Source organism: Heterocephalus glaber, unplaced genomic scaffold (assembly GCF_053883595.1).
Source record: "Heterocephalus glaber isolate CG9 unplaced genomic scaffold, H.glaber_assembly_v1.0 deba00000122, whole genome shotgun sequence".
In the NCBI taxonomy this organism is placed as follows: Eukaryota; Metazoa; Chordata; class Mammalia; order Rodentia; family Bathyergidae; genus Heterocephalus; species Heterocephalus glaber.
In genome coordinates, this window is record NW_028258138.1 from 47071876 (window position 1) to 47095472 (window position 23597).

A 23597-nucleotide genomic window follows, 5' to 3' on the forward strand; every position below is an offset into this window, starting at 1 on the left:
TTAAGTTATTTGACTAAATGAATTATTCTATTAAATAATTAAGGCTTACCCAGTGGGAAAGATTTCTGCCCCAGAAATGTCAAAGCTGTTAATTAGTTTTGCTGATCTGTAGTCTATATTTAGTGAAGATATGCCCCCCCCCATGAAATTAAGGAATCGCATAGAGCACCCAGGGACAAAGAAGAAAGCAAATCAAGCTTGTGTATCAATTCTCAAGTGACTTCTTAGTGCTGTCTCATGTCAGAGGATATGACATTAACTACATCAGGAAGGAGAGAAGAATGCAACAGGCAGGATCATTCTTTTCAATATACCAATTACTGAACAAATAAAAACTATGCAGAATGGATTTTACATGGTTAACAAAAATATTATCTACATGCATTCTTCTATGCAATGGTAATGTCAACTTGAGACTGGAGTATTGGACATTAAATGAGGTGGAGGGAAGGGGAGAAGGACACAAGAGTACAAGAGAGCCCTGAGTCACTTTGGCCAGTAAACAATTGAAATCAATAGAATCAATTTCAAATTCATTACATTTTAGGTGATCTTTATAAAGAGGAAACATGTAAACAACCCATAATAAAATCCTGTTTCACCTGTTTCTCAAGTGTTTTGATTGTATCAAAACTTTGTCTTATAGTGCCTTTGCTGGCAGCTTTGTTATGATGTCACTTATTATGGATATTTACATCTATTGCCTCGGCAACAATTCCAAAAGTAAAGTTTGTTGATATGTAATGAAAAAACCATGGCTTAGAGCTATCCAACAGCAACTAAAAAAGTACAGTGCAGGATCAGAATCTGGAATCTGATGAAAGGTAATTTGAGGGTTAATAGAGAAAATCTCCAATAAAGGATGTTAACTCTTACAAAGGGGAACTTCAGTAAGTGAATTAAAATAGTGACTAAGGATAAAAATAGCAGCTTGTGCTTTTTTAAATGTTTGTAAACTTTATAAATAACATCAGTGCCTACATTAAGAGTCAAATTTATCCCTGCTGACTATACAGGATCACAAAACAATAATTTTCTGAATTAATCCTAATAATCTAACATTTCAAAGGCACAAACTGTGTTCATGGTGCTATGATAACTGTAATGAAAAATTTGAAATAGTAAAAGCACATGAAAGACATAATTTTAGCCTTTTGAAGATTTAAAAATGGATTGAATCACAGAGGGTTGATTATTTATGAAAGAAGCAAACAAATGAAAAGAATCTCATGCCCTAACTGCAATCATGATGTTTACTATGGGTGCAGGATGGAAAACTTTCAATTCACTTTTTATTCAATGCAAGATTAATTTTCTTCACATATCATCAGTAGTGTAAATAAGAGTATCTTCATCATATTTTTCAATTCTAAAACTAAAACAGTTCTAGAAGACTAGATAAAAAAATCAGTCAGAAAAACAAAAGTTTTTATGGGAGGTTAGAATAAAAAGTTAATTCATTTCTTAAATTCTGGATTTAAGAAAAACAGTTCAAATATCTTGAATAAAAAAGTAACTCAGTTTCATGGGTAAGTACAAATAAAGAAAACCACAACCACAACCAACCAACGCCAATCAAAGGTGGTGTTCCTTGTGGGCCCTTTCTGAGGATTGGTAGAAACTGCACTTTTTAATCTGTTTTCATACTTGTCCAAGATCTTTAAAAGAAGATGAGAGGTGGGGCGGGGGGCGGGGGGGACTATATAAGAGAAAATCCCTTGAGAGTTCTAAAATTCATACCAAAATATCACAGGTAAGGAAACTTACCAGATTTGACATCAGATCTTCAGAAATGGATCCAGAAACAACCTCAGTTTATTTGGATTATTACTATGCTACCAGCTCGAACTCTGATATCAAGGAAACTCACTCCTCAATTCCTTACACATCTGTGTTCCTTTCCATCTTTTACACAGTTGTGTTCCTGACTGGAGTGTTGGGCAACCTCATCCTCATTGGTGCACTGAATTTCAAACGTGGCAGCCGAAGACTAATTGATATCTTTATCATCAACCTGGCTGCCTCTGACTTTATTTTTCTTGTCACATTGCCTCTCTGGGTGGACAAAGAAGCATCTCTAGGACTGTGGCGAACAGGCTCTTTTCTGTGCAAAGGCAGTTCTTACGTGATCTCAGTCAACATGCACTGCAGTGTCTTCTTGCTCACTTGCATGAGTGTTGACCGCTACCTGGCCATCATGTGTCCAGCTATGTCCAGGAAATTCAGGAGGAGAGACTGTGCATATGGAGTCTGTGCCAGCATCTGGTTTATCTCCTGCCTTCTAGGGTTGCCTACTCTTCTGTCCAGGGAGCTCACACTGATTGAAAATAAGCCATACTGTGCAGAGAAGAAAGCCACTTCAGTGAAACTGACATGGGGTCTAGTCACCTTAATTTTTACCTTTTTTGTCCCCTTGCTGAGCATTGTGACCAGCTACAGTTGCATCACAAGGAAACTGTGTGCTCACTACCAGCAATCAGGAAAGCACAACAAGAAACTGAGGAAATCCATGAAGATCATCTTTATTGTTGTGGCAGCCTTTGTCTTCTCCTGGCTGCCCTTTAATACTTTCAAGCTCCTAGCCATTGTTTCTAGGTTGAAGCATGAACACCACTTTTCATCAACTACTCTTCAGCTCGGGATAGAGGTGAGTGGTCCCTTGGCATTTGCCAACAGCTGTGTCAACCCTCTGATTTACTATACCTTTGATAGCTACATCCGTCGGGCCATTGTGCACTGCTTGTGCCCTTGCCTGAAGAACTACGACTTTGGGAGCAGCACTGAGACATCAGACAGTCACCTCACTAAGGCTCTTTCCAACTTCATCCATGCAGAGGATTTTGTAAGAAGAAGAAAGAGGTCTGTGTCACTCTAAAAGGTGCTATGACATCTCAAGTTCTGTTGGTGCTCTTAGTTAATTTTTGTCAGCAACAAAGAAAGAAGAAAAGTATTAATAAGATTCATATTGCTTAATAAATCCAAGAAAGAGTTAATGTTTAAAAGGGGCACTGGAAAGTCCCAGTGTTGTGATACAATTAGGCCAAGTGTATTTTCAGCTGAGTGACCTTATTTGACCCTTGACAACCAAGTCAACCAAGCAAAATACTATCTGTCCTTTACATCTTAGATAAAGGCTCCTGCTTGGATTTGTTTCTTGCTTCATGACCATCAATGCAATTTGAGGCCCTTCCTTTCAAGAACCATGATAACTTCATTCATGCTACCTTTTACATTTGGCCCCAAATTGCATTACTTTTAACCATTTTGATCTGGTGAAATGCAGTGATAATGTAGGTCTCAATTCTGGTCTCAATCTTTAAAGCTTTGGTTAGTGATTCTCCGTCACCTTCCAGCATTGTCTTTCATCAGATGCCTATTCACAATAACTTTGGACCAGCAAAAAGGCCCATGAGGAAAAAATCATTTTGTATTGTGTTTGTGATTTGGGACTTACTTTATCATCTGTCTTCTAGAGTATTTTAACAAGTAAGCATACTGCAAGGTTTGACCTTTACTAGATACATTTGTAGAGATGATATATTCAATTATAATCCTGTAATATCCTATAATAACTACTTTTAATGGGGTTTTACTACATCCTTTGTTTTCATTATCATCATAAGTTAAGATTTTACTTTCTTAATTATATGTTTATAATTACCCTGTTGTCTGACTATCAAATGAAAAGGTTGCTACTAATATAATTGGAGCATGACAAAAGCTTAGGTCCACCCTCATACAGATAATTATTTGTTATTTTAATTAAAATATTTTTGCTACAGTTCTCTATCTCATCATTTGCTTGTATAATTTCAATTTGAGAATTAGTAATATAGGGAGACAGAATGTTCTGTATTTAGCCAAAGTGAAAACTCTGTAACAAATGTTACTAGTTTTCTATAAACATTTTTCTAAATCCATAGGCTTTCTTGAATTACTTAATATAATAAAACATTTATTGAGTCAGTTTATGCCTATATTCAATTTGTACCTATATTCTTTTAAAGACTTTAAAGTGAAAAACATGTAATTAGTGGTATCAACAAAAGACTTTGTAGCACCAAACATACTATTGTAAACTATTTTGATTCAAGAAAAATTGCGCTATATTTTCATCTCCACTATTGACCCAAATGAATAACTTTATTTCCAAATATTAGATTTATAAATAAGAAGAAAATTAGAATCTTTGCAGAGACTAGGTGATTTAATTTTAACCCGTGGATCTTTTGAATGAAGAGAAATCTCAACTGCTGAGAAGTTGAAATTGTTCTTGTTTTTATAAATTAATTTGTTAATTTCTCTTCAACTTTTATTAAGTAAAATATTTCCTTATATAATGTTATTTTATACATATTAATTTCTAATGCCATATTAATGTTAATACCAATATTCTAACAGCCTTTAAGTTATCATGATTATAGAAAAAAACAACTATATAAGTCATAACAAATAAAGTTTCTAGGAAAACTTAAAACCAAATTTCAAAATAATTAAGTAGACCTTCAAAGATTAAATCAAAACAAAACACAGGAGGCAAAGACACACATTTTTAAAAAACAAATCAGCAAAATCACTGTTACTAATCCTGAAAGTTATTGCCTTTGGAAAATATTACTTTTTAAAAAAATAGCTGAATTAGTTAGCCAAGGTGTGCATTAGAAAATGAAAAAAGCTGGAATTTTTTTAGCTTCATCTTTAATGTTAAGGCATTAACAGTCACTTTAATCTTTCATATCTAAATATAATTTGTAATATCTATGTCTATGGAATTATCAATGATGTTATAAGACTAAAAAAATAGATTTTTAAAAGATATCGAGTAAAAATTTGCTACTAAAATGTGGTTGGATTTCTATTTTTCATTTTTGACTACTACTTAAAACTTCACAATCTGGAATACCAATCACCTTCATGTAACAAATATTGAGAATCTGTCTTACTTCAATTTCATGTATTTAATTTTTGCCAGGAATATTCAAGCTCACACCAAATTAAAACTATATTGTTGAACTTTTAAATAATTAAATAGATATAATAATTGTAAACAAAGAAAATCTTGGTATGTTTCATATTTATAATGTGCTCATTACAGAAGGAAAAATAAATACAAATTTATAGATAATATAACTAATAGAAAAAAGTTCATAACTGAACTAAATTGATATGTTATTGTATCATATAAATTTCTCTGTTATGAAATGTAATTTATAGTAGCATTAAAAAGTTTATTATAAAATTTGTGGTCATGTATTTGGACATATATTTTAAACCATATTTCATCATGTTAATACGAACAAGTTCAATTTATACACATGTAGATAGAGCTATATGTAGAAACATAAACATGTAGTATTTATAACTTTTCAAGATTTATATCTCAAAGTACTCTGAAGGCTAATTTGTGGTATAGTAATGTCAGGGCATTGCTAAGGATTTTCAGAAAATTAATCTACATAATCATGCTTTACAGGTTATATCTAAAGTTACAAAAACAAATTAAAATTTAATAATCCAGAGTAAATCTATAAGAAAATCACTATAGAGTAACATTACTTGTCATTTGCTTAGGCAATCTGAAGCTACAACAGGACGTTAATGACAAATATAAAAGGACAGTAATCTCTAAAATATTTCTCTAGCAATTTTTCTTTAATTTACTCCAGAAAAACTTTTCAGTAAGCCCTGGGTAAAATGGCTTCTGATAATTTATAATTAATTTTAAAATAAATATTGTCAAGATCCATATATGTAGTCACTAACACATATTTATTACAATTGGGTGATATTGAAAGATTAAAACTAACCTGATGTTCCTTGGGCATTGCTTCAGTTAACCACTCTAACAAGTCAAAATATCCTTCTGTGGTGAACAGAAGTTGTAATAATGTTTTAAAGGGAAGCTATGTGCGTGACAGAGAGTGATCTATTTCTAGGGGTTACAAGTTAATTTTTAAATAGGTACATAAATGCATGGCATGATGGTAAATTGAGTGGAAGAACTCTTCCTCTATGATTCATCTAAACTCCTCAAATCACTATTCTCTTTAGCCAGCTCAGAAATGAGAAATGACTCATTGAGTGTGGATGCCCCAGGAAAGAGTAAGCCTCCATTTCCCTATAGAGCTCATTCACAAAAGTAAAGCAGTATTAAAAAAAATTACAAACTAATTTCTAAGTCCAGGTAACTGCTGTAGCTTGCAAGAAAGATGACTCCAGACTCATTACAGAAAGAGGGGTCAAAAAAAAAAAAAAAAGAAAGAGAGGTCATTAGGGAATAAACAATAAGGTGGAAATTCTAACTACCAAAATATCTGCAGATACTGGCTATTACAAGTTCCCTTTTGCCTTCCACAAAAGTTGATGTAGATTGGATTTTCCCCTGAAAATACCTGTTATTGTTTATTTATTTGAAGTTTTTTTCTTATGTCAACATTCTTTGTTTTTATCAATTCCAGGAGTAAGCAATTTTGACTACAATTTACACTTTAGTGTGCAGGGGAAAAAGAACAGTACTAATATCCATCTGGCTGATACAAAATATAAGGAAAGAGAATATGAAACAAAGAAAAATATAGAAAACATAATAAAATGTCATATATAAAATACACCAACATCTACAGAAACACACACAAATTGATTAAAGTGTTAAACAATTGGTCTGCTCCACAATAAGTTTTATCTATTACTTATCTATCATCTATCTGGTACTTTATTAGACTCAGGATTAAAGAGTTAAAAGTAGACTTATTTCTTCATAGTGTGTACAATCTATAAAGTTAGTTTTTAATCAAAGAAGGAAATGCTGGTATTCAAGATAAAACAAATATATAAAAAAGACCAAGGAATGGAGGGAGGGAAGAGAAGGGGAAGTAAAAAGAATTAAGATGTGTTATGTACGTATACCAGCTCCCCACAACGAACATAATCATTATGCACTGCAAACATATATTAATAAAGAGAAAAAAAGAAAATTACAAGTCAAATGACTTTCTTTGGTCTTTTCCAAAATTTACAGAAAAACCCACATTTAGTTCCCAGAGAAGTCATTTCATGTAACTGTCATTCTAGTATGATTATTTTCTAAATGCTGTTATAGTTCTGCAAAGAAGGGTTTATACTGGCATCCCAAATGAAAATGTTCCATTGCCCTTCAAGATTCTTAGGCTTCAGATTGTTGTAAGCATAACGATACATCTTGAATAGGTTTAAATTTATTTTCAAATGACAAACCAAAATGGTGTTCGAAGCAAAGTATATAAATCTATAAGAACCTTGCCCTGATACTGTATTTGATAAGATGCCCTCTCACTTAACCTCAGTCAAGAGCAAAAGCAAAACTGACAGCTCAGGTCGAGAAGTAGTAAATGAGAAATGAAACTTGGCCTGTGGTTTCATTTTTAAAGCAAAAATACAAATTTTGAAGACTTGAAGGAGGATGGAATTGGCTACTTTATTTATAATGGAAAAGGAATTCATGAAAGAAAGATCTGACCCATATGCATTAGGAAAAATAGTTTAAATCAGAAAAATTAGTTAAGAATTGAAAGAGTCAATGTAGAGCTGCATAATTTACAGTCCTTAGGATTTCAAATCAGTGTTTTCATTTTTATATTCAAACAGAAAAAGTAATGTCAACAAACATGAAAATATCCATATGATAAATAATCAAAGATAGTCAAATTAAAGTGTAATTTTTATCTATAAAAATGGCAAAGACTTAAACATTATATATTGTGTTTTACCATTATGCGGATGTGGGGTGTTAGGGAGGATTATTGAGTGTCATTTGATTTAATTTTCTAAAGAAAATTTAGAAATCTATATTGAAAGTAATTCCAATTTATAGTGCCTTACCCTGAATAATAATTTTGGCCATGTGAGAAGATACTTCCCTATACATTTTTTGCAGAATTATTTGTAAAAGTAAAAAAGTGAAAACAACCTAAATGTCCAGAATTAACAGAATAAATTAAGGTTTGTGTATATCCCTACAATGGAATATTATACAGTCTTTAAAAGCACAGTAGCATATACAGAAATGAAAAGATCATTATAATAGTGTAAATAAAATTAAGAGAAAAAGTAAACTACAACAGTATCCATAGAATGATCACATTTATGACTATTTCATTCATATGAAAAGGTAAATATACTAAAATCCTACACAGAAAACATTAACTTTTTACATTTGTAGTTAGCTATTAGGTAATTTCCATTTTTATTTGTATTATCACTTATATTTTCCAAAAATAACATGCAGTACAAACTAAAATTTAGTTCATAGGGAGGGGAGGGGGCCTAAGCAGAAGGGGATAGGATAAAATAAAATAAAATTTAATAAAAAATAGGAAAAAATGAAGTAATAAAAGTAGTAGCTAAAATAAATTTATTGTGAAACATAAATTCTGAATTATAGGTCCTCCTGATCTTTATTTTATTTTACTTGTGTTTTGGGACTGTGGGTATAAGACCAACATTAATCTCGAGACATCCGCTAAGAATCTTTGTATTCTTTCTAGGAAGGGCCTCTGTCACTTTTACAAGCATTTGATTCCTTAAAAGCAGCAGTTTGAGAACTGCTATCCATTTAAAATTTTTAAATGGTGTTGGCCATTTCAGCATTCAGGCAGGTCCTATCTTCCCCATGCCCCCTGCCTTCTGAATATCAAAACATCTGGTGCTGTGTCTGGCAGCTAGAGAGAGCTTCCCCTAACCCTGGAGTGAGAAGTGGGCCAGGGGAGCCACATGTTCATAGGATATCCCTATCGTTCTTTGTTACCCATCAGGCACTCATGATTGATGAACTAATCTAAACACGGCAGAGACATCATACCATTAACAAAAATTATAATCAAGAATTCTTAAAAACATTAAAGTTTACATTCCTATTTCTTTGCATTAAATTTCTTTTGCTTCTGGTATGTTGTTACTATTAAGGATAGGGAGTCTATTCTAGGCACAGTCATTTAGAAACAATCTTACAACTTTAACATTTTAGCTCATTCGGTTTATATTAAGATTATAGAAAAAGGGCCAGGGATTTAGCTCGTGGGGCCACGCCTGCCTCACAAGTGGAAGGTCCTGAGTTTGATCCCCAATACAAAAAAAAATTAAAGAAATAGTGTAGCACTGATATTTTACTTTAATGAAAGAAATTTCTGAATGTAAATCCAATACAACTTGGAACCAAAAATAACGATGCCCAGTCAGTCTGATCAAGAGTGCCTCCAGCTTTAACAGGTACTGTGAACCTTTCCAGAAACTCTAGGCCTATAATCTACATTAGGTAATACATAAATCTTCCAACTATGAACTTCTGAGAGGAAGTGAAGGCAGTATTTCAGAGTCAAATAACTGATTGGAAGGCAAACTCAATAAAGGCTGTGAAAACCTTACACTGGCTAATAGTCCCTTACTGACATTTCCTGGAAAGAAAAGAGCAAATTTTAGAAATTATATTTGAGAATTATTTTGTTGAAAGCAGTATGACTATATTTATTATTTTGCTGTATGTAATGCTGTAGAAAACACTAGCATTTAAAAAGAGTCACCCCTGTGACTCTTTAAATTTCAAAAATTTTTGCATATGCTTATACTATAACACAAATTATAGATAAAGAGGAAATAAAATGCTTAAAAGAGTATAGAGCCATGGTTTTGCTCTGAAGATAAGACAAAATGCTTGCAATAAGCAAGATTTCTCTCTTGAAAGATTAGCTTTTCTTGGCTTTGACTTTTTTTATGACAGTGCAGGAAAATCTATAAATATAGATCTATAAATCTTTGAAATACTCTGTCAGGCAGACCAATAATCCCAAATATCACAAATATTTTGTGAATGTCTCCAGTTAAGAGTTATAATATTCTCCACTCTTGCCTATAATTCTGGTCCCTACAACATTACCAACTAAAATAATCAACTCTGATTTGAGCTGGGTGGGTAGGAGAAGGCAAAGAAAAAGGTAGGAGTAGGAAACACCAGCATCATTGTTGCTGGTTTTCCACTTATTTTAGGAAATAATTCCTACTCTGTTTTTTTTTTTTTTTAATCTAAGATGATCAGCCAACCAAAACCTCAGAGTTGAATAGGTTTCTTTCAGGGCATTAGAGCAGGCAACTGAAACATTAGGGTAAAATCCATTTCCTGTGAGCATATTTGACCTGGTGGGGAAAAGGTCAAATGTGCTGCCGTTCCTTCCTTGTCTGTCCACTTTGGGTGACCCTACCAAGAGCAGAAGCTATGCATGGATCACTTCAGCCACGAGCCCATTCTCAAGAGAATGAATGGCCTCCATCTAATTTTAATATTAGCTATTTCTGGGTTTTTGCCTCTCTGCACTAGCCCTGGTGGTTTTTAAGATGTTAAATGGCTGGTTTTCTCCCACTTAAACATGCAAAAGATAGAAAATGAGAATCAGCAGAAATGCTTCATGTCGTAGAAACTACACATTTGGACATTTTAGTGTCAAGATCCAATTAAAGTCAAACAAATTCAGTTAAATTAAATATGCCAAATTTCAAATGAAAATTTGGTTCTCTGTTTGAAAATTTGTAACAACTGCTTATTCTAAGGCAGACATATCACATGACAGAATTAAAGGCATATTTATAGTTACCCAGAGAAAAACACAAACATTGACTTCAGAGGAATTGTTATAATCATCTAATTCAACCCACTCATTTTTTAAATGAAGAAAATAAGAGAAATGAAACATCTATTCACAAACCAAAATCTCATTTTTTAAAACAAAACAAAACAACAACAACAGTTGGCTGGCCAACATAGAAACAATGATAAAAGTTAGAATGTTGATATATGGTTGTTCCAATTGGTGAATAATCCCTTTCCCAAGACCTCTGAGTGCCCCGCCTAATCACGGCCCTTCACCTTCCCTAGGAGCTCTTGGACCTTGCAACATCAAATAATTAAAGTGTTAATCCTTAACAAACAAGAGGCTTTTGGGACCCAGGCTCATGCACTGAGATCTGTGTCCTTTGGGATTGGCTGATGCCCACAAAGGTACCGATGATTAGTTTTGTGGTAACACTGTGTACAGTCAATGACAGAAATTTAAAGTTCCAGCTGTAGTGGACACACTTGTTGCTTGACCCAGCATTCGTACTCACACTTTCTCTTTTCCCAAATAATTGAAAACTCCCATTCTTACCTTGAGGAAATCATCTGTCTGCTCTTTCCAAAACAACTTATCTGTATTTGGTAAAAGCTGAACCTACTCTCAGCCCCTTGATAGGTTTCAGTTCCTCCATGCACCTATCTATCCCCTGACCACAGTCATAGGAGGCTGAGTATGTGATGGGCCAATTCCTACCAATCATGCTGTTTGGAGTGCCAGTATAACATTACTTTCTTTCCCACTAAATCCTATTGAAACTGGTCCTTGCTGTAGGTCAATCTTCAAGTCTTCCCTACACTTACCCACCAAGTCCTGACCAAAAAAAAATTATTTTGTTGTTTAAGCTCATTTGAGTTGAATTTTCTCTTATTTGAAACTCTTAAGGACTTTGTGTGGACACTGTTTCTCAAGAAAAGTCATGGCGATTATTTAGTACACATCCTTAGTTAGCTATGCCACAGAGTATTATCACAAAGTAAAATTTCCCTAAATAATCTCTGAATTTCACAAACTCTAAGAGAAGTCAAAAGTTATGGTCCTAAGGAAGAAACATTCAATAAACAAAGTTAAATATATAGATCTGGATCATTTGACAAAGAGGATTTGTGGTGTATGCAAAACATAATTTTCATTTTTTGTTATCCAATCCCTTTAAAATTTATTTGGTGAGGCAATATTTCTCTGCCCTTGCCTGCAGGTCCATTGACTTTTCCATTGACTTGCAGGTCCATTGACTTTTCTGCTAACTCTTTGGGAAGAGCTATGAATCAAAAAACACAGAATCAATTTAGAAAGTAAAGAACAACTTCTGTTCTTTCCTTTTCCTTACCATTCACCTACTCATCAGCTGCTCAGGGAAAGGTGAAGTGCAAGTAAGTTTGCCAGATTTAGTAAACAGAAATATAGTATATTTAGATAAATTTGAATTTCAGATTAATAACATGACTTTTTAGAACAAATATGTCCCAAAAATTGCTTAGGAAATATTTATGATAAAAGTTTCATCATTTACTTGAATTTCAAATTTAACTGAGCACCTTGTATTTCATCTGACCACCCTAGGTGGGTGCAGAGAAAAAAGGTAAGGGGATTTATAGTCCTTACTTTGTGGAGTGACTGCTTCTCTGGGTATGGCAGATGCTGACTGTGACTCATGTAGGAGAATGATAGGGGTTCTTTGAACATTTTATTACAAGAGACCACTCCAGCGTCAACTCTCAAGACTAGAAAGATACGTTTCATTCTCCCACTTTCTTTAATACCTGGTGGTCTACCAGCAGAGAGACCACCAGTTATCCCTGCAACTCACCCTTTGTCCATGGGAAACAGTGAGCCAGCCGTCTTTGTCACTGTATAGGAGTGAACTCCTGTCTGGGTCACCAAAGTGCTGAGACAATTTTTGCATAAGCATTTCCCAGGAAAGAATCAATCAGTCCTCAGCATCCTTGAAATACTGAAAACATACAAGAAGCTCTCCAAGTAGTCCCACTGAAGCAGCTGCTTGCTGGGTTCAGTGCAGGAATAACCTTCCCAAGTAGAAGAGGTTGGAACCCCATAGCACAGCTACTAGTCACCCCCGAGACAAGCTTACAAAACCCTCTTCTTTATTCTCTAAAAGAATTCAAGAGTTATGGAATATGTTCCAAAAATTATGCTTGTTCCATTTGCATATTGTGATTTAGCAACTTCCTGGGGAATTTTGCATTTATTTTATGTTGGTGCCAGGCTGAAATTTCAATTTTAACATTTTGTTATATAGATTTCTTTTCTGGGAAAATTCTCACCACTTTTAATATAGCATGACTAAAGAAATTTTCTGGAAAAAGTCTCACCAATTTTAATATAGCATGAGTAAAGAAAACTTGAAAGATGACCTAAACTGCTTTCTTAGGCTGGCTACCTCATGTGTGACCTCTATCACTGACTATTTACTCGAAATATATACTCTATATAAAATGGAAAAAATTTTAGGGGAAAAATTTAGGGGCTGGATTATTATAGGATTACTGATGAAACCATAGTCCTCCAAGAATATCTCAAACAATTCCTGCAAGTGTTAAAAATATCTTCCCTTTCTTATATTCTTCAATTCTCCCACTTCATTTCATAAGAACCTTCTCATACAGTACTTTTTTCTCAGGCTTCAAAGTAGTGTCAAGCTTGAGATCTCTGAACAGAAAGATTAGGCCAAAGAAATCAAGCCAGTGGGGATTTCATGGGATCTAGCACTAACAATAATCACTAGCAAAAGGTGCTTTGGTAAGGAATCCCTAAAGGACCTCAGTTTCTTATTTGTGACAAGAGGAAGTTGGATTACTTGAATTCAAATGACCCAAATTGAAAAAACTATGAATTTGATTCTAAATTCCCAAGAGCATAGAGTAGAAATGCTGCAGTCATTGTACACCTTGGGATAATTTTCAGAATTGAAAGAACCTTTCCTGAAAGGATAATGACATTTAAAAGGAAAGTAGAGAGTTTTTTGTGGGGTATCCCTAAGGAAAATGTTAAACTATTAAATAATCCTAATGGGAAGTACTAGAGGCATAAGACTTCTAGCTATAGGGAACCAAGACACCCGCAGGCAGTGACTCCTGGTGGGCAAGCAGAAAACTCAGTGTCTCTCACTATAGCTGGCTCACTGGCTACATTCCATATTCTGCTAGGTTTCAGTCCAAAGCTGCCAATGCTGTGTGATCCATTAGATCCATTAATGGACTCTCTCTTTCTCTCTCTCTCTCCTCTCTCTCTCCCTCTCTCTCTCTCTCCCTCTTCCCTTCCCTCTCTCTTCCTCTCTCCCTCCCTCTCTCTCTTCCTCTCTCTCTCTCCCTCTCTCCCTCCCCACTTAAAATGCCTCATATCCTTTCATGATATAAAGTTACATACCAGGATACTAGGAAGAACATATAGCTCATCAAACTTAGGATAATTCAAGAGAGTTTTCTAAAGGGGAATCACAAGGGACAGTGCAGTAACCTAAGATTGATAACAACAGAAACTCTATGTCTAAAAAGAAAACCAATCTCAAGTCCCTGAAAGCAGAGGGTGTATATCCCTCTCTAGGGAGGGTGGACAGCTTAAAGCAGCACTACAAGGAGAGTAAGTACCTTTGAAGCCAGAACAAGGTATTTGGAAAACATCTCAGTCCTTTAGTTCTCTTCATGACCCCATCCTGTTTAAAGTGTAACTTGACTGAGGATAAGCTGGAAGTAAAAGATTCTTCAACCGATATCCACTCCAAATAATGCTGAGTTTTCTTTGGAAAACTCATGTGAACATATTTAACCCATAACCAAACTTATAGATTTAAAAATAGAAAGCAGATCTACAGGTCTTAAAGATCTTAAAAGTCCAGCATTGATTCAGAAAGCCTGCCTAATATAAATGTTTTTTAAAGGAGTTAAACAAACAAAAAAAATTTTTAAAGGAGGAGAAGAAGGAGGCGGCCAGGGTCAAAATGCCTCAGTCTTGCCAACCTTAATGGTGTCCTATTCTACCCAGTGTATTTCTTCATTTAAAAATTCCAGTTGGCTCTATTTTCTTAACTGCATTTCTACCCAGAAGAATTAGCCAAATTTTCTGCAGTTTCTAGTCTGGATTACCAAATACATGGCAAAGTACTTTCATTTTCATTCTTACACTCAACAAATGTAACAAATCAACTGTTGTAGTTTTGGAATTTATAAAATATGGTAATTAGGTTTTCTTTTTGAACAAAAGAATTAGCTTCTGGTTCCTTCCTCGTGTAGTCCCTCCAGGTCTTTAAAAATGATAATAATATATACTACAAAAGCTTTGTTAGGGTATATTGCAATAAGCCACTACCACATAGTAATAGCTTATTTCTCTGCAATTAACCCTCTAACAGCATTACTAATAAACCATGCTACTCTTTCTCATCTGCTCTTGTTAATCTTATAATATCACTGATGTTAACAAGTAGTCATAACTAATTAACATTTATCCTTCAGGTAGGACATGCTTACTATAAATACTCTGCAAAACAGCTTGTCTTCTTATTAGTTTATTGTTTACAAGCTAAGCTAGGGATCTTCCAATTTCTGCTAACCCTGGTGTTCAACTGGGATAAGAAGTATATCAAATGGTGGTTTATCCTTCTATCATTTTCTCATGTTTTAGGGCCAAATAAAATCTTGCAATATCAAAGTTGGAAAAGAAATTTCTTAAAACTTAAAGCAGGAAATATTTTAAAACAATGGAAAATATGTAAAATTCATCATACATGGTAAGTAACATAAAATTTCTCTTCAGGAAATGAGTAACATAATTTCTCTTCAGGAAATGTAAATAATTACATGATGGTAGGGATCTCTTTCACACATTTGTTCAACAAATACTAACTCTTACAAATAGAATGCTTGCCAGAATCTAGAGTGGCCATCATTGAAGGCTTTTCCTAAATTTTAGAAGTAGTGTGAAGGGCAACCAATAGCTCCCCAGGTATATTAACTCTAGATCAGTCTGAAATAGGTAGGATTAGGGTGAATAGAACATAAGTCTAGGATAGTCTGGTATTTCTTATAATCTTGCAATATTTAAGGTGTGTATATTGATATACTCAAATGTATATGCATACAGCTGCCTAATTTGAACCCTTTGATCAGATCTATTTTAAAGAATTTGTATAAACAGACACAAATACTCAGACTGAAGTCCTATTTGTTCACTTGATTAAAATTCTATTTATTTAAAAGATAAATGTTTCAAATAGCTTTATCTATGCTGTATCCAAGGCTAAATTGGTTTCTCCAATAACCTTTTTCACCTTGATTCACCTTCTGCTACCTAAAGTTTCTGTCTTCAGAAATTTACTTTATCCATACTTATACACTCATTGAATTCTAGTAAATAAACAAGAAACATAATTAGTGACTTAATTCCACAATGGGATTGGTTGCTTTCTTTCCAGAGCCTATATTTATAAGAACAATAATAAAAGTTCAAAAGATCCAAAATCCCTCTTCCCATTCCTACTACATAAATAATGATCTCCTTTATAAGCAAATGATTATTTGCAAAGCTAATTAGAAAAATAGTTTAGATTTGGGGTTTATTTAGAGTTATTCACCGTCATAATTTGTTTTCCTCCTATAATTTAAAAATTATTTCATTGTACATATACATCAAGTATTTAAAACAAAAAGAACTGTTGTAGTTTTAAAAAACCACAGGAAAAAACATGCCATAGGTTATAAAAACAGTCACTGAACTGAAGCTTATCTCAGGAAGAGGAGGAAATCAATAGCGCAACCTAAGCAAAAAGATCTTTTTACAAAACTGTACCAGTTGATTAGAAGATAACTGATAATTAAAACAGCACACACCTGCCCCCTTCTACTATTCAAAATATTTTGTCTTTACAGACAAGTATGCAGAAACTTACCTCAAAGGGAAAATCACAGGTTACTATATCACTTTTTTTAATTCAAACTAAAAATTATACTTAACTGTTTCAAAATTTGAATGGAAGCCAAATAAGAGGCAGAGAGAAAAGGAGAAGGAAGCCAGATGCAAGCCTGAATTCCTGGAAGAAGGTTTCAGAAGGCTTTTTTGGGAACTTTAGTTACAGCTATGGTTGAGATTAGCCTGAGCATTGCGTGCCATTCTTGAAGATTCCTAGGCGCTGACTCATTTGTTTCATCATTTTTTCATGAAAGCAAGATGTGGCAGCCGTCACTGGAGAGCAAAGGGTAACTTGGTGACTGATCTCAATACTGAAGTGAGGAAAGTAATCACACGCAAGGTTCAGAACCCCCACACCCAGAGAAACCCAGCAGCTTCATAGAAAGGAAGCTACTGCTGCCCAAGAAGACAGGTGTCAAACAAAAATATAGACATGAAGAAAAGAATAAACACCCTTTCAAAAATGTAACAACAGTAATGAATAATCGGGATTTTTGTACTTGCCATTTATATATCATGCTCTTAACTGTACATTGCAAATTATAACAGAATTGATCATTTTTCGGTGTGTTTAAAAATTCTCTCCTTTTAAAAAATGCATCAGTCCACTTTTAACTGTCCGAAGCATCCTTTAAAGTTTTCTTCCCCTCAAACAGGTGCAGTTTTAATAGAGTGATGAAGGCAAAAGCACAGTGGCCCAACGGGCCACTGGGGCTCAGGAAACAATAGTCCAAAGTATAGTGCTTTGACATCCTGAATACTTTGAGTTAAAGAAGATTGGAAGGCCTCAGAAACAGCCTTAGAACCAAGGTCTATCTGACCTTTCTCTCTATTCGTTTTTTTTACAGGAAGTGTGCAGGGAAGCACTTTTTCTGAAGTTGCTTCATCTGCCTAAAAGTAGGTCCTCGAAAAAGAAACTCCTCATAAGTCACATCCTCAGGAATTTCATAAGTTGGGAAAGATTAACTGTATCAGAGGAAAAGAGATTGAAATTACACCACACCCAGACAGGCCTTGTCACAGACTATCACCCATTCTGAGGGCTGCTCCAAGACTTTTATTACCTGAGAGACTTTTATATGCATGACTAGACAACTTTCATTCACCATACATTTCCTCCCTTCACCCCAATCATAACTTGTCTCCAACTCCCCCCATTCATACAGTCAGTCTGTCTAATCCCTATATTTATTTCTCTAGGTCAGGCTGCTCTTAAAACATTATCATCAGCCCTTCTTCAAGTCTCATATTTTGTGGAATTCTCAAGCATATGCACATAATTTTTTCTCCTGTTAGTGTGTTTACTCTGTTTCTTTCACAGACTCAATGTTGAACCTTCACAGGGGAGAGAGGAAGCTTTTCCCTCTTTCTCAGCATTGAGAAATGACGCCAGGAATGACTACTGGGCTGAGAGAGGTAGAAAGTGTTAAATTTCCTGTAAGAAATCATGGGAATGTCAACATTTTCTTCTTTCCTGGGGCAATGAGGCATGGCATGACCTTTGATTGAGCTAAACTTCAAAGACATCAACCAGTGCTCTTCTCTGTGGATTTTGGAAAGAAAGAACAACATTTTTGTTGAACATTTACTGGGATAGGTATTTTTCTAAATACTTTACAAGCATATCTATTTCATCTTTAAAACCACCAAGTAAATATTGTTATCCCAATGTCACAGATGTAAAATGAGACACTGAGGTAATGGAAAAAGAGAGCAAAATTAATGAACCTAGGAAGATGGACCTCATTGCCAGCTAGACTCTGAATGCTTCCAAAGCACATGTATCTTCACTGTAACTAGTAACCAAAGTGTTTGCATTACTCTAGTGAATGAAGCCTGTCCTCATATATTGTCTTATCTTCACTAAAATACAGGAAAAAAATGTTCTACTCTGCAGCTTATTATTCAGGTGACAAGAATGAGTCTCAAGGAATTCTGCAGATCACTCATCCAGGAAGTGATCCAGCCACAAGTGAAACCCCAATCTGTGCCTTCAAATCCTCTGCTCTTTCGGTTTTGCCTCCTGCCTCTCATGTCTGCTCCTTTCCATTCTTTATGATTTATGGGAAAGCTGTAACCAGTAAACTCTCACACCCGCCTGCTGTCTGAAGCAGAGCTTCAGTCTATTACCTGTTAACAGCTTCCTTCTCTGTTAAGAGGTAGTCTCCTAGAAAAGATAGCACCTCATTCTTTTATCTGTTGTTTTACTTTAGTGTAACAAAGGATATGAGATGAATATTTGTTAATTTTTAAATAGATTTTGTTTTAGGGGAGTTTAGGTTCACAGCAAAACTGAGCAGAAGGTATAGAGGCCATCTATAACCTCCTTGTTCTTACACATATATAGGCTGTCCCTTATCATTATTCCCACCAGAGCATTACATTTGCTGCAACTGACGAATATATACAGACACATTATCATTCAGATACTTAGGAAGTTGAGGCAAGAGAATTGCTTAAGCCTAGAAGTTCAAGATCAGCTTGGAAAACATAGCAAGACCCTAACGTGTACACACACACACACACACACACACACACACACACACACTGAGAGCATTTAGTACCTAAAGTATAGAAGATGATGATATGGGTGGGGGACCCGAAGACCTAAAAAAGAAACTCTAGCAAATTTATAAGTGAGTTAGAGACACACCTTTCCCTGCCCCACCCATCCCCACATCTTGAAGACTCAGTGGTTTTTACCCATTTATAACAGCGAAAACATGTTGAAGGAAAAGCTCACATTTACACACATAATATATTAAGGATGTAACTAAAATAAGTAAATGTTAGAATGAAAGCTCAGGTACTTCAAAAAGAAATATGGTCTTTTGTACCTCAGCTAATTAGAAAAAGAAAAAAGAAAGAAAGAATAAAAATGGCTGAGTCTCACTCATCTGTATATTAAATATATTTCTTGTGCAGTGTTGTCCTGGAACCAGTATGGACCAGTTATGCACATTTCTTCCTAATTAACTCTACATTCAGTGAAGTCTCACTAGGAGCTTGAAATTACTTGGTGGGAGTATTTACACTTTGGAAAATGGAAAATACTACACATCAGGGGTTTGGGTTGTTGTTACTGACATGGTTGACTGCCAATTTTTCAGTCACCACTACTTGAAGGAAAAACATAAAAGATATAAACCAGAAGATAATATTGGAAGTTTTAATAAATTTTTATAAAATCCAGAATCTTTTTTAAAAAGATATATTTTACTACCCTAAGTAAAAATTTTCTATCCTGAAAAAAAATTCATAAACAATATTACAATAAAAACTTCACAGTGAAAAAAAAAACCACAAAACTTCACAGTGGAGAACAACACGCATACATGTAAAAATACGTAAAACAATTTACACACAGAGGTTCTGATAGGAAAAAGATGAGCAATCCAATATAATGATGACTAAAGTGCATGAATGGGCAGTTAACAGAAATATAAATATAAATGGCCAATAAAAATATGGAAAAATGCTCAATCTCATGCATAATTAAGATTTCCAAATTGAAAAAAGAAATCTTTTAAAATTTATAAACTGTCAAAACTCTAGTATGAGCAACAATGTTCAGGGGTGATATGGGGAACCAACCTCATTCGGGGTAAGATATTGCTAAATGAAATTGGACATTATTAAATAAAATTTAAATTATTTTCAAGTCTACTTTTAGGAATTTGCAGATGTGGTTAATCATTGTGGCATTGGTTACAATGTATTTATTGCTGCATTAAAAATTACCCAGAAACTTAAAAGCATAAAGCCATAATAAACATTATTGTCTCATATAGTTTCTGTCTCACTGATTGGAGAACGAGTTATAGTCAATGTGTTGGTGGAGACTGCTGTCATCTAAGGGCTTGACTGATGAGACTAGAAGACTCAATTCTCTTTTTTTTTTTTGGTACTGGGGATCGAACTCGGGTCCTTGTGCTTGCAGGGCAGGCTGAGGAATAGAAGACTCAATTCTAATGAGACTCACTCAAGGAGATGCTAACCTGTAGAAGGCCTGAGCTCCTTACCAAGATGACTTCTTGCTATGACTGCTGGAGGGACCCAATGACAAACAAACCAGCTTCTACTGAACTAAGTGATCTAAGAACAAGCAAAGCAGAAATCATTGGACTTTCTGTGGCCTAGTTCTGGAAGTCATGTATTGTCATTTCCCTGGTATCTTTTTGTTACTTAGGCTACAGCCGAACTCAAGGAAAAGGAATACACAAAGTTAGGAGATGAGGCTCACTGGAGGTAATCTTCTGTGACTGCCTACGATAGTTTCAAAGAACAAAAAAAGGGGAAGGGAGTGTTTCAATATCCATTTATAAGATACCGATTATATAAATTTTTAACTTCCTGAAGTGTTGCATGTTATAGAGCCATTAAAAAGAAAAAAAAGCCACAACCTATACATGATGCTATGGAAAAATGCTCAAAATACATTATAAAGTATGTAAAGCCCTTATGTATATACTCATATAAAAATATTTCTTTAGTGATTTTTCACAAAAATAGGCTTTTGCAAGAGAGTGAGAAATTTCTGCAACAACTTAAAAGGAGATCTAGCAGTAGGTGGTAGAACCAGCAGGTTGGGTAGCCTCTGGGTGAGAAGACCTGAGCAGAACCAGAGATGGTAGTGATTAGGGATATACAGCTTTTTATGTTTTATGCTCTATATGTGTAAAACACATGTATGTATGTTTTTTAAAATGTTACGATTCAAATATATTTGCTCCAAAGTCATATGTTAATGGTACTTAATAGGTGGGACCTTTAAGAGGTATTTGATCCTGGTGGTTCTGCATTCATGAATTAATGAAATGGATTAGTGGGTTATTAAGGGAATGGCATTGTTATAAAAGTGAGCTATCTCTAGCACACTTGTTCTACCTCATCATGTGATGTCTGGCACTGCCTTAGGACTCTGAAAAGTCCCCACCAGATGAAGTTCCCTGGCCTTTTATTTCTCAGCCTCCAGAACTGTAAGAAATATATTTCTTTTATTTATAAATTACCCAGGTTCAGGTATTGTTATAAAAACCAAAATGGCCCAAGACTATTCCCTTCAAAAACTAATCTGATGATGATTCTAAGAGAATAGAGGTTTCATTTTGTTATCATTTAGGTTGAACTGAGTTGAAACTTCTGATTGAAGAAGAGTGAACTGAATATGTATGCTGAGATTGTGAAGTTTTAATTATAATAGTTAGCACTTATTATGTGCCTGGTACAGATTTAAGTGGTTTACATATCTTATCATCTGGATCATTTTGACCACTATATTAAGATACCTATTATTTATGCAGAATCTATGCTTCAGGTGGTGACATTGTTGCAAGCATATGATCTTACTAGTAGAGAAGAGTTTAGCATAAAGGCTACAGATAAATGAATAAACACATGCAGGAAGTGGTTTGTTACAGAATAGAGTTTCTATCCATATTTCTATAGTTGTATCATCAAATCACAGGTTGACACTCTGAAAAAAATCAGTACCAGAGAAACCTCAATACTATTTAACATTCTTTAATTCAGAACTAAATGAAAGTCAGATTAATCTAAAATTTTAAACTTAATATTTAAAAAGGTAGAGAGAAATATCAGAGTATTCATAGAATACAAGTTCTCTAGCTTTTTTTCACTTTGTCTCCATAGCTCTAGGATTTGTTTTCACAGAGCACCAAACACAAAACTTTTGCAGATCCTTTATTGAAAGCAAACCATGGTTAAGGGCAGGGAGTAGCTCAGCTGTGAGGGAAGATCTTGATTCCTACCCAACTTTCATAACCTAGTCAGTGGCTCAGAGTGTAACTTTACAGCCAGCTGCCCTTTGGCTCCACCTTTGGTTCTGCAGTGTTGAGCAAATACTTCCTCCTCCACCCCTCAATTTTTCTCATGCATGCAATGGGAATAAGTCCTTCATAAGATTAGTTTAAATATTCAATAAATTAACTCATGTAATTTTAGAATAATGCCTGGTATACAGTAACTCCTCAGTTTGTGTTAGCTATTAGTATTAGCTAATGTGAGGGGAAATGTAGCATTTAAATGCTGATTTAAATTTACAAAATGATAAATAATAATCATCAAATGTCAAAGGATAATCAGATGAGAGTTCCCGATACTAAATATGCCTCCGTTCAAAGTGCGGTGAGATCATTATGGGTGGGAGTGATTGGGGCCAGCGGGTTAAAGTCTCACAGTGAGGAGACTTGAGCAGGACCAGAAAATAGGTTACTTTGTCCTCCTTTGATGTGGTTCAGGTTCACATGTTGTCACAAGTACAATGTTTTCAGCTAAATTATTGTGTTCTATAATGTGTGCTTGACCACAATGGAAAAAAAGAGAATGAAAATGTTAAACAATTGATGAGAACTCTATACTACATAAAATAAATAAAACATACAAAGGATAATATGCTATTTTTCCCAAGTAAAACATGTACATATGTTTTTATACTATGCATTATAAAAGTAATGTATATTTTGACATATTTATAAATGTCTGTAATTGAATTTGGATTTTTACTTTTCCAGCCAAATTCTTTCATTAGATTATTCACATTTGTTGCCCTAAAACAATTGTTTTTGATGTATGCTCATGTATATTTTCCACTGTAAGGAAGCAAACATGATGTGAAAATGACTAAATTTTTCTGTCTAATCTGCTTGACACTTCTTCCTACTTTTAAAATGCAAACAGTTGTATGTCTAGTTTCTTATATGAAATGCTGGATCAGTTGTTTTAATGTTTTCACATGGCTTTAACTGATTTACCAAATATCTAATATCAATACAACACTTACAGTTTTCCCATATATATTTCATTTATTTCTTCCAGTAATTTTTGTAGGCACACATTTAATTTTTCAGATAAGTTGAATTCAGATGTCCCTAGATCACCCAGCTCTGACTGTCTGATTGAAATCTGGCTTCAGTTTTTGTGGGAATACTATAAAATTTTCAGAAATTATCATCATGCATTTACTGGTCCTCTAGAACCTAGTTAAAAACGTATGGGAGAACAAAGCAGACAATG

The 23597-nt window shown here is 34.5% G+C and overlaps 1 protein-coding gene across 1 annotated transcript; it reads left to right on the forward strand.

Moving 5' to 3' along the window:
- The first annotated feature begins 1756 nt into the window (after positions 1-1756).
- Positions 1757-5092, forward strand: Gpr15 (G protein-coupled receptor 15). The gene has a single exon (XM_087214193.1). It carries the CDS (start codon positions 1793-1795, stop codon positions 2873-2875), a length of 1083 nt encoding a protein of 360 aa, XP_087070319.1. The 5' UTR covers positions 1757-1792; the 3' UTR covers positions 2876-5092.
- Positions 5093-23597: the final 18505 nt, after the last annotated feature.